The sequence below is a fragment of the Vitis riparia genome, chromosome 10 (assembly GCF_004353265.1).
Source record: "Vitis riparia cultivar Riparia Gloire de Montpellier isolate 1030 chromosome 10, EGFV_Vit.rip_1.0, whole genome shotgun sequence".
In the NCBI taxonomy this organism is placed as follows: Eukaryota; Viridiplantae; Streptophyta; class Magnoliopsida; order Vitales; family Vitaceae; genus Vitis; species Vitis riparia.
This window is the reverse complement of record NC_048440.1, coordinates 2451957-2464029: the sequence shown is the minus strand read 5'-3', so window position 1 is coordinate 2464029 and position 12073 is coordinate 2451957. Positions and strand designations below refer to the sequence as shown.

The 12073-nt window shown below is 32.2% G+C and overlaps 1 protein-coding gene and 1 pseudogene across 2 annotated transcripts; one reads left to right on the top strand and one right to left on the bottom strand.

Annotated features, from left to right (window-relative positions):
• The first annotated feature begins 6339 nt into the window (after positions 1–6339).
• On the top strand, positions 6340–9705 carry LOC117923481 (protein-S-isoprenylcysteine O-methyltransferase A-like). 2 transcript variants are annotated; one of them, XM_034841793.1, is made up of 2 exons: positions 6340–6415; positions 8693–9705. In XM_034841793.1, exon 2 carries the CDS (start codon positions 8863–8865, stop codon positions 9454–9456), a length of 594 nt encoding a protein of 197 aa, XP_034697684.1. In that variant the 5' UTR covers positions 6340–6415; positions 8693–8862; the 3' UTR covers positions 9457–9705. The 2 variants fall into 2 exon arrangements, with proteins under 2 accessions (XP_034697684.1, XP_034697685.1); XM_034841794.1 differs by having other exon boundaries at positions 6345–6370.
• Positions 9706–9931: 226 nt separating this feature from the next.
• LOC117923893 lies at positions 9932–11653 on the bottom strand (annotated as a pseudogene).
• Positions 11654–12073: the final 420 nt, after the last annotated feature.

Here is a 12073-nt window from a genome sequence, read left to right as displayed (position 1 = left end):
TTTGGCACATATAATTGACTTTCAAAAAAAATTGGAAAAAAAAATCAAATAATAATTAATTAATACATGATAAATTTCATTTGTTATAAACTTTATATATATGTAGGATGAGTATGATATATTTATGTTTTGACCATTTTTAAAAAATAGAAAAATACAAAATTGTAGACCCCTTCAAAGACCAAGGTTTTTTCATTTGTTTTGGACCACCGGGGGGAAATTTTCCATCCATTTTTTAAGTAGGGGGGGACCTCCCTATGCATGAAGGCAGCTGCATGAGACGTATAGCAAGAGATGACGGCTGGCCATGGTGGTGGGTGAGGATGGAGGTTGTTGAGGGGGTGCACAGGAAAGCAGATATTGGCTTGCTGAGGAAGACAAAAACAGGGTTTTCGAGGAGAGGATTTCCGGGGGGCTACAGGCGGGAGGTTGGGAGCTTCAGGGGATTTTCTGGAGAGGAGGCCACAGGAGACACTTAGAGTGGGGGATACCCAGAAAATGAGAAGAGACAGGGGAGAACACGCAGAAGCATCATCTTGAAGGAAGACGACGTAGGTATTATTTTAAGAGGTTGTTGATGCTTTTGTGTTCATGCCATTTTTATTGTGCTATCTTAGTATTAGGATATTCTATCCTGATGTTGGAGTTTGCTCACACTCATAATGTGTTTGATTTCTAACTTATTTTCTAGGCTTGCTTTATTTTTTGTTATGAGTTGCTAGCCATCACGATTTGTTTTCCCTCTGCAACCTATCTGAAATCCATTTTTGGTCACCTCCATCTCACCAAACCCACCCCATCTCACTACCTACACACCCATTTACATACCCATGCACACCACCACCCGCATCTCCATCTCCCAATACCCAGGTCACCCACTCCTCTCACCACCCTTCTAATTGTTTATACCTATTTCTCACTCTACCCCTCATCATCTATTATACCCATCTTCATGCACACAATCCCTCATTACCCTCCCCAAGCCTTCTCATGCAATGTGCAGCCCGCGCATGCTTGTTCCTTACCTCGGAGCCTTCCATACTTGGCGGCCTCTGCATGCCATGGTGAGGATAGATGATGCAATCCCCACACGGTTTTCCCATCAACCTTTCTATCCCGAGCTCTCACGCACACAGGTTCAGCCGCCATGGCCACCAAAAGGCTAAAAGAGTTGCTAGAAACTTGCAAGCCTTCAGCGCATGAAAACTCAAAAACTCAAGTATTACCAATGTAAATGAAACAAACGGGCAGAGCAATGAGAGGTCTTTACAGCGCCAGTTGGGTTACGAGCTAGAAGTCACGATGAATATGCAAAATAAAATGGGTTTGTGGTGAGAGTGATAGATATATATGAATAAAAAAATGAGATGGTGGTGTGGGTGTGATAATATTGCAACGTACATGAAAATAGGTTCATTACCACTACTGGATACGTGTAACTTGCATGGGGATCACCACTTTCTTTTATTATTTCTTCACGTTTTGGATATCAAAGTAATTCTCTAATATTCTGGTTTTCGAAATTTAATTTTTTGGCATTCCATCCTTAAAATAATTTTTTGGGTTTCCACTTTTTGAAATTTAATTTTCCGACATTCCATCCTTAATAATTTTTCAGGTTTCCAATTTTTGAAATTTAATTTTCCAACATTCCATCCTTAAAATAATTTTTCGGGTTTCCACTTTTCGAAATTTAATTTTCCGGCGTTACATCCTTAAAATAATTTTTCGGATTTCCACTTTTCGAAATTTAATTTTCCGACATTCCATCCTTAATCATTTTTTGGGTTTCCAATTTTCGAAATTTAATTTTCCGACATTCCATCCTTAAAATAATTTTTCGGGTTTCCACTTGTTAAAATTTAATTTTTTGGCGTTCCATCCTTAAAATAATTTTTCAGGTTTCCACTTTTCGAAATTTAATTTTCCAGCGTTCCATCTTTAAAATAAATTTTCAGTTTACACTTTTCAAAATTTAATTTTCCGACATTCCATCCTTAATAATTTTTTGGGTTTCCAATTTTCGAAATTTAATTTTCCGACATTCCATCCTTAAAATAATTTTTCGAGTTTCCACTTTTCGAAATTTAATTTTCCGGCATTCCATCCTTAAAATAATTTTTCGGGTTTCCACTTTTCGAAATTTAATTTTCCGATATTCCCTCATTAATAATTTTTCAAGTTTCCAATTTTCGAAATTTAATTTTCCGACATTCCATCTTTAAAATAATTTTTCGAGTTTCCACTTTTCGAAATTCAATTTTCCGACATTCCATCCTTAAAATAATTTTCAGGGTTTCCACTTTTCGAAATTCAATTTTCCGACATTCCATCTTTAAAATAATTTTTTCGGGTTTCCAATCTTCGAAATTTAATTTTTTGGCGTTCCCATCCTTAAAATCAATTTTTCGGGTTTTCAATTTTCGAAATTTAATTTTCCGACATTCCATCCTTAAAATAATTTTTCGGATTTCCAGTTTTCGAAATTTAATTTTCCGACATTCCATCTCTAAATAATTCCTCAATTTTCCAATTCCTAAATTCATTTCCAATTTTCACAATTATTTATCTAATCATTATTATCTCCGTCATTACTATTATTCCGTTTATTTATTTATTCACCTATTCATTTATTCAAAATTTCATCTCTAAATAATTCTTCAATTTTCCAATTCCCAAGTTCACTTCCCAATTTTCACAATTATTTACCTAATCATTATTACTATTATTCCATTCGTTAATCTATTCACTTATTCATTTATTTAAAATCTCATTTCTAAATAACTCTTCAAATTTTCAATCTCCAAAATTCCATTATTCACGTTCATTCGTTTTAAATATTATTTTTGTTATTATTATTATTATTTCATTTCTTTTAAAAATTCTAATTATTAAAGTTCAATTCTTCAAAAATCTGACTTCCAAATTTAATTTTCAATCTCAAAAATTCCACTATTCACGTTCATTCATTTAAATATCATTTTTGTTAATTATTACTATTCCATATTTATTTATTTATTTCTCTTAAAAATTCCAATCATCAAAGTTCAATTCTTCAAAAATCTGACTTCCTAATTTAATTTTCAATCTCAAATATTCCGCTATTCACTTTCATCCGTTTATATATTATTCTTGTTATTATTATTATTATTCCACATTTATTTATTTATTTATTTTAAAAATTCCAATCAAGTTCAACTCTTCAAAAATTTGACTTCCAAGTCTAATTTTTTATCTCAAAAATTCCACTATTCACATTTGTTTAATGGTTAGTTTCGTTATTATTATTATTATTCCATTCATTTACTTATTCACTTATTCACATATTTAAAATCCTACCTCTAAATAATCTTTCGAATTTCCAATCTCTAAATCCAACTTCCAATTTCTAAAACTCTAACTTCCGCAATTATTTATCCAATCATTATTATTTCGTCATTATTGTTATTCCGTTCATTTATTTATTCACTTATTCATTTGTATAAAATTCCGTCTTTAAATAATTCTTCAAAATTCCGATTTCCAAACTTAGTTATCTGAAATTCCAATTTTCCTATCTCCGAATTTAATTTTCAGTTTCCAATATTTCAATTCTCGCATTTATTTAGTTACTTATTTATTATTGTCATTATCATTATTATTATCATTTTATTCATTTATTTCTAAAAATTCTACCTTCGAATGATTTCCAAGATTTCCATTTTTATAATTCAATTTTCATAGTTTCTACTTTTCAAATAACTTTCAATTCTGATTTCTTTCAAAATTTAATTTCTAAAGTCCCAATTTTCGTAATTTAATTTTTTAAAAACCCCAAACTCTCAAATAATTTTCAAAATTCCAATTTCTTTCAAATTTAATTTCTAAAATTCTCATTTTTACATTTAATTTCTAAAAACCCAATTTTCAAATAATCTCTAAGACTCCAATTTTCAAATAAATTTCAAGAACCTAGTTTTCTCTCGAACAGTTTTAATTTCTATTTGGTGATGCATGTGATATGTTTTGTACTCTTTATTGTCACTGACCCCATCTTTATGATAGCGCATTACTTGTTCGTGGCCCAGGTACGCATCCACTTCCATTCTGATAATTCTTTATGCATATTTTGATTCCCATATATGCATGATCGATTTGAGTATCCATTGATTTCCTTATTGATTGCCACGTCAGCTTCATTTTACTAGTAGAGACCCGACTTTAGGGACTTAGAGGGGTGTTACGGTCTCTACCGTACTTTCTCGATAAGTAACCTGACCCCCGAGCCAGATCTGATTTTTTTCACAAACCACCTTTTCCAAAAGAATGAGTCACACTTAGGGTTTTCTTTCTTATTTTGTTTACCCCTTTAAAAATAAAACAAAAATAAGAGGCGACTCCAAGTCTTTTTTTTTTTTTAATAAATAAAATTATTTTCAAATAAAAATCGAGCTCGCCATCGAGTGGAAGCACATGAGTAGAATTGTGGGATCCACAAAAATATTTGAGTTCTCCAATAAAATTTTATTCTAAAAAATAATTAATGAATTTTTTTATTTTTATTTTTGTAAGAACCATTCTTAAAACTATTTTGAAAATGTTGTCAAATAATCTTTAATTTTTTTTACATCTTATTTTTAAATTTTGTTATTTAATTTTAATATATATATATATATATATATATAAACTAGTAGGAGTTATGAGTTCGTATGGTCATATTTTCTTGAATTTGTTTTTAAGTTAAAAGAATAAAGAATAGTTTTTTTAGTGTTTTCTAAACAAGGCTGATGAGATGTTTTTAAAAACATTTTTTAAAGAAAAATAAATAAATAACCTTGTTTGAATAAATACATTTTAATAAAAGAAATAAATTTTAGTAAAATATGAATAATGATATTAAAATAATACAATTTTAGCATATCTTATAATAAAAAATATGGATATTTAAAGATAGAATTGATTTTTTTTTAATGAATAATAATAATAATATTAAAATAATAAAGGTTAATGGTATTTTATTTAAAATGAATCTAAAAACAAGAAAGATTTATTTTAAAAAATTTAAATAATTCAAGTTTTTCGCTACATACATACAATACTTAATTACAAAATAGATGGATTAATTTAATTCAATTTGTAATTAATTGTGTTGATTTTTTGAATTCTAATTATTCTTATAAATTAGTATATTCATTGATAGTATCGTGTAATTTAATCTCATTTAATTTAGAATATGTTTGACTAAAAAGAAAATTCACTAAAATATAATTATATGAAAAGAAAAAATAACATGACTCTATTATTTTATAATACTAACTAGGCCTATTGAGTTTCAAACTATTTCTAAAAATGACTAAACTGATTAATAAATTTAACATATTAACTTTTATTTGATTTAAAGTTCATTTATTTATTAGAAATGTGTAAGAACAAATAATGAATCATTTTTAATAAGTTTTAGTTGCCCAATTTCTAGTAGTCGATTAGTTTTTTTTTTGAGTTCCAAATTATTTTTTAAAAATGAATAAACTTATTAACGAATCTAGTGTACTAAATTTTGCTTAATTTAAAGTTTATTTATCTAAAGAAAAATTGAAAAAAATATAATTTTATGCAGAAGAGAACAACAAAGTCATTTTAATTGGTAGTTGAACTTAAAATTATTTTAAAAAAATTATGAAGTCTTATTTGATCTGGACTTTATTTGTTTAATAATTTTTTTAAAAAAATATAATTATAATTTAAATAAAAAACTAAGTCTTTTGGATGAATTTTGGTATGTGAATTTTTAATATTAATTGGATTGATTTTGATTCCATACTTTTTAATATTAATTTTTAGAAATTATTAAATTCTATGTATCAAGTTTCACTTCAACTGAAATTTTTTTGCATCATAAAAATATTTTAGAAAAATTAAATAAAATTTAGAAAAATATTTTCAATTTTTAAAAAATCATATTTAAATATTTTTGGTATTAGTTGAGAAAAAGGAATAAAAAAATGCTTGCTTTATGTTGTTTTTATAAATTATTTGTATGTTTCTCCATGTTTCCTTTTATTTTGAAAAAACGATAAAAAAAACTTTTACTTGTTCTCCTATTTCACTATTTTAATTTCTTTTTTAGAAACAGTTTCTTAAAAATAATTTTCAAATACAAATTTTAGAAAACATAAAACTATTTTAAAATCACACCTTCAAACAAGCCAATGATTTTCAAAATTGAGGTATAAGAAAAGAAGTGGAGGAAGAGCCGGGCCGGGCCAAAAACTGAGCCCAACCCATGGCCCCAAAAGCCCAAGGACTCGGGTCCATTAACCGACTGTAAATCAGCCGCGATTTTCATTCGAAAATGGATTCTGTCACTCAGGTTGAGTCTGTGGATCAAAAGGTAGAAGATGGTCAAATTCTTTGCCCAGAAAATTATTGCAAACTTGTAAGCGTAAATATTGAGATTCAAAGATGTTCTCTTTTTACTGTCTGAAATTCTCTCGGTTTCTGTTTCTTTCATGAGAAAAATTCAAAAAAAAAAGAAAAAAAAGAAGGTAAAGTAAAGGAAGTTGAATTTTGGGTGTCAGGCATTTCTGTTTTTATAATCCTAGGGGTGTGTTTGGGTAGGTGTTTGTGATGATATTTTTAGTGTTTAATGGTTGGTTTCTGTAGTTTTGATTTTGTTACGCTTATCTTGACTTCGTTATTCATGACATTGTGTATTTCAGCAAGTTAGTTTGATGAAAAACCCAGAAAATTGTTGTTGAAAAACACCAAAAATATTTTATGAAAAAATCCTGGAAATTTATGAAGAAGCTCAGAATTTTTCTTGCGAAAAACGGTGATGATTTTGAATTTGAAATAATCTCATTTATATATTTTATCCAAACAGTGGAATTTCAACTCATTAGATTTCAATTCTCATTCCCAAAAGTTTCCTGTTGGCTCCTGTTTGTTTGGATGGAAAATACTTACCTGGAAAAGGGAAATCTGACGAACAGTATTTCTTTCTGTTTTATTCATCTTTGCATCTTGTTGAAGATACCATGCGAATTAGAGGTGATTGAACTGGGCAATATACTTATACTTCTTCTGTCCTTTACTAGCAATGTTATGTCATTCCTCTATCTGTTCCATCAACTTTCTTCTAGATTTTGTTTGGATGATATTCAATTTACTACTAAAAGATTATACTTTTAGGTTTGTAATGTGATTCGGGTATTCATATACCAATTCTAAATCAAACAATCGTATCGTAATTAACTTATGGTTGGATTTGGGTTTAGGGATGTTTTCTAATCAGCATGTCTAAAAGTTTTGACGTAGGTTTCTACAAAATTCAGCCCTCCTATAGATGTGTCTAGGTTAGTTTATAGAGAAATTAAAGGCATTATATTAGACAATATAGAATCATAAGATACTATTGAAATTTGAATTGATGTAAATATTCTTGACCTTTGATACTAGAGTAAATAGTCAATCATGGAGATCTTTCGATATTATATTAAGAAATGCTGCTGTAAGGCTATGCATGGAGCAAAGATTTTTCTTGCCCATTAAATTGAGAAAATTCTTACAAGAAATTATTTTGGTTTAATTTTAGCATGCATCATCCATGGTTTAACATAAGTGTATAATTTTGTTCTTTAATTTTGTCCATCCGACATCCTCCTGATTTCGTTTATTCCAAAGAATAATTTCCTTAATCAAATTGGATTTTAATGATTACATGAGGCCACACAAGCATGCATACAACCTTTTTTTCCCTTCTTTGGTGATGGTTCGGAGATGGATGAGCTCCCCCATATCATATACAGAGCTCAAATTGTATGGTCACATCATGAACACAAGAGCTATGAGCCAAGCATGATTATGGGCGTGCCATTGCATTTTAAACTGTCATTTAACTTATTTTGTTTTATCAATCAAAAAAGTAGTGTGGATAAACTAGCCGAGTTGTTTTTGGATAAAATGGTAAAGTTCAATCGGGACTCGCAAACATTGTCTTTTAATGTTTATTTAAGCCTCATTAATGCACTTGTCAAAACTTAACAAGTTCAGATTTGTTTTTATATGTTAAATTCATATTGATATTGTGATATATGAGTCATTTAGGGGTAGTAAAGCTTATTCTATTTTTCATTCGGTTTTCCCTAAAACTATATCTCTAGTTAATTCTAGAACCTTGCTTGCTGCTTTCATCTTTCCCATGACCTTGTAGCATCTTTAGAATGAAATCATATCATTCCTCCATAATGGTGCAACTGATCTTAATTGCACATAATGAAAGCATCTCAACCAATTGTTTTTGTCTTGTTCTCAATTGATGCTACCATCTGTTCTCCTAAATGCATTCATTTTTAATTTTACTCTTTATGGTCTTACTATTCATCTATATTAACATTCTCGTTGTTTAAGCTTATCTCATGGAGACTGTTTGTTAGATTAGGATCCATTCTAATGGGCGAACTATTGGAGTGATTTTGTAGACAGTTAAAATGGATTTCAAGTATTATTTTTCCTTGCCAATGCCATTGTCAGAACTGATTCAGAAGCTTTTGGCAAGGATGTTACTCTTATCTAGGGAAGTTTCTTGTTGATCTCATAGATTTCATCTGAAGCTGTCTATTCGAATTTTTTACTTCCTTTCCAGCACCCTCTTATTTTACTGATAACTACTCACTGCTTTCTTAATTCTATTTCTGGAATTTCTCTTTTTCAGGAACTGCCATTCTAGAACATCTTTTTGGTTATTGTACAGTTCCAGATCATTTTCAGGTCTAAAGTAAACCCAAAATGTTTCTTTGTCCTCATCCTGCACTGAGAGGGCTTGATTCTCCATGCCTCATTAGTGTCCATCACTGAGTAACTTGATCTACTTGTCTGACAAAAATGACTGAAATCTTCATCCACACATCTTGCAGACAGCTTTCTCAAATGTTAATGGCAATACTCATTTTTCACAGTTCTGAATATATTTTAGCAGTTGCCATTCATGGGAAATCAAATGTAACTCGCGGAGACCTCTTGATCAGCAAACACTACCTGCTGGCATTAATTTGTTCACTGCTGGAGTACTTGCTTGAAATTTTCTTATTTCCTGGGTTGAAGGAATTCTGGTGGATAAGCAACTTGGGCCTTGTGATGGTTGTCATCGGAGAAATCATACGGAAAATAGCAATTCTGACAGCCAGTCAAGCCTTCACTCACATGATCAGGATTCATCGTGACGAGCAACACAAATTGGTTACTTATGGAGTATATAGATTTGTCCGTCACCCAGGATACTGTGGTTTTCTCATCTGGTCAGTTGGAACTCAGATAATGCTCTGCAATCCCATATCCACAATTGCGTTTACGGTGGTTGTTTGGAAGTTCTTTGCCAACCGGATACCATATGAAGAACATTTCTTGAGGCAGTTTTTTGGGTCACAGTATGTGGAATATGCTAGGCATGTGCCTTCTGGGGCGCCGTTTATAAAGTGAAGCTATAGCAGACTTGTTATTGGGGTTGACTTGGTTTTCATATTAATTCCTCTTTGTCATCAACAACACTAAATGCTGTTTCCGTGAAAGTTACTGATGAAGCAATCACTGAATTAAGCTCAAGCTGTTGATAGTTTTTAAGTTGCAAGAATCATCTTCTTGACTGTAAATTTTCATTTGGTCTGCTCAAACGGAGATTTCTCTATTGAAAAGTAATATTAATCCAGTAAACATATCTCTTACGGCTTTCTGATCGGTTTTTTAAGTGCAATGCGGCCTTGTGAATTGATCAAACTCAAGTTTGGTCCTTTCTCATCCAATTCAAAGAAAACTGAAGGGAGAGCAATGGATAATGTGTGGTAAGTTATTGATGGATTAAGCTTATTTATTCTACATAAGAATTTTCTGTGTTATAGAATGATGTTTATGGCTCCATGATAAGGTTAATGTGTTCAAAGCCTTGTTAGGCCAAGCTAATACTATAATATAACAGTGATTTAGGTTATAGAAATAGATTATAATCTTAAGGAATACACTCAAACACTGCTGGACAAGGGGCAAATGATTTTTAACTGTTGAAAACACCACAATCTCGTCTGATCTCACCATTGCTTCCTGTCTTAACACCAATTTCACCCAACTTGATCATGGCTCTAACAAAGTGACGGAAAAAAACTTGTTGATTTTCGGCCATTGAATTCACATAACCCTGAGTAGTTGGGTCCAAAGCCAATATCTGATCGCTTGATAGCAAGCCGAGGCCCTTTTGAAGATTAGTGTAGTAGGCATTGTCAAATGCCTGTGGTGTACTCACATCATTGGGCAGAACGATATTTCGATCAAATGTCTTCTCTGGACATGATTCTTGAAGCATTTGGGCATAGTCCTTGTCCATGGTAGGATCTATGTCAAATGTCTTGTTGAAGCTGTAGATTCTTGACATGAATTGGTCACAGTGTGAGAAACCTATGGTGTGGCCTCCGGATAAGGCCACCATGTCTAGGACAGACAGCCCTTTGGACTTGAAGAGAGATATCAGTTCAGAGACTGTGTGAGTCGGTTCTGGAATGTTTCCAGCCACTCTTGAAGCCTTGGATACAAGCCCATCCCTTCTCCCTTTTAGCACTTCCCACCTTGGGGCTCCTACCTGAGAAATTGAAACAAGTTAATGTTCTTAAACCCTCAAAAACAGTATCATATGTTGTACAGAACCCAGTTAAACAGAATGAAATTTGGAATCTTGACTAAATTGAACTCAATGGATGATCCAATTAGGCTGCTGGGTGCCATAGACTCGAGATTAGATCAGGCTGCATCATGATTTAGAGTTATTGACGTTCAGGATACCTCTGGACTGCCCTACCATCCATCCAATAGGATAACAAATAACAGCAAAAATGTTTACCAAGTTAAGCAGGTCTCTGGTGGCAATTGCCATGACATCGGTGCAAGATACTATGCCAGGGCACTGCAACTCCAAAGCCTCTTGGCTCTGAAGAACACTTCATAACCGTCTCCAGGTAGTGATAGGTTTATTTAGCATCCCTCTCTGCCTTGTTTGTCTTGCTTGATGCTATCAACACTGATGCATCGCAGCCCTTCAAAAAAATCATCAAACAAAGAGTAGATAGTTGTCATTTAGCAGGTTCAGGTTTCCTGATAACTAGAAACAGTGATACCATGTCTGCATATGCATTCATTTACATTATACTGATACTATTTTCCGGGAATATCGCATATATAGATAGAGTTGTACTGCAATCTTTGGAGCAGATATGAACTCGATGCTGCTGTATGATTAGTATTAAAGTCCTAGGCGAAATCCTTCTGTGTGAAAACTATCATGATCAGGTCATGTTTTCTATGTAATACAGGTATGCCCAACCACTTAAAACTATTAGAGAAAGAGCCATTGATGTTTAAAATCTCCAAACCAGAAGACTTGGAGGAACAGAACCAACCTCAACAAAGCAGTCATGGAAGAAGATGCGGAGAGCTCCACCAGCTGTAGAAAAAGCTTCTGTAAGCTTCTGAGAGACCACATTGTGGATGATCCTCTCCACATTAGGGCAACTCTTTCATAGAAATCATAGCTGAGACCTGATGCATTATATGCAGTTGCAGTATATGGGACAAGACCCCACTGCAAGAATAGGAAGTAGAGAGCAAAGGGAAGGGAAAATGAGACCTTGGCCATGGAAAAGTGAAGAATGAGTAATAGTAAATGACCCGCTCCTCACCATATCTCCTTTTATAAGCATTTTAAGGCATTGTCCACACATGAACTCAAGTGTTCTTAGCAGTTGATGTGAAGGTCAGAAACTAATACAGGGAAGGCAAAGGCAGCAAGTAAAGCCAATTGTAGTATCTTTGGTTTGATCTTTGAAGGAAAGGAGAGTGATAAAGTCTTGTTGGGAACATGGGGCAAGTGCTAATTAGCCTTTATTCTCACCACCTAATACACCCAGATTTGTTTATCATTAAGAAAGTGAGGTCATTGTCCTCCTAATCTTTGCTTTTATGCTTTCCTTTTTAGACAGTTAAGCTTATAAGCCAAGTGCTTGATTGTCCTTAATCAATATATGGCGTAATGAAGCATTTGATTAGGTTTATTATC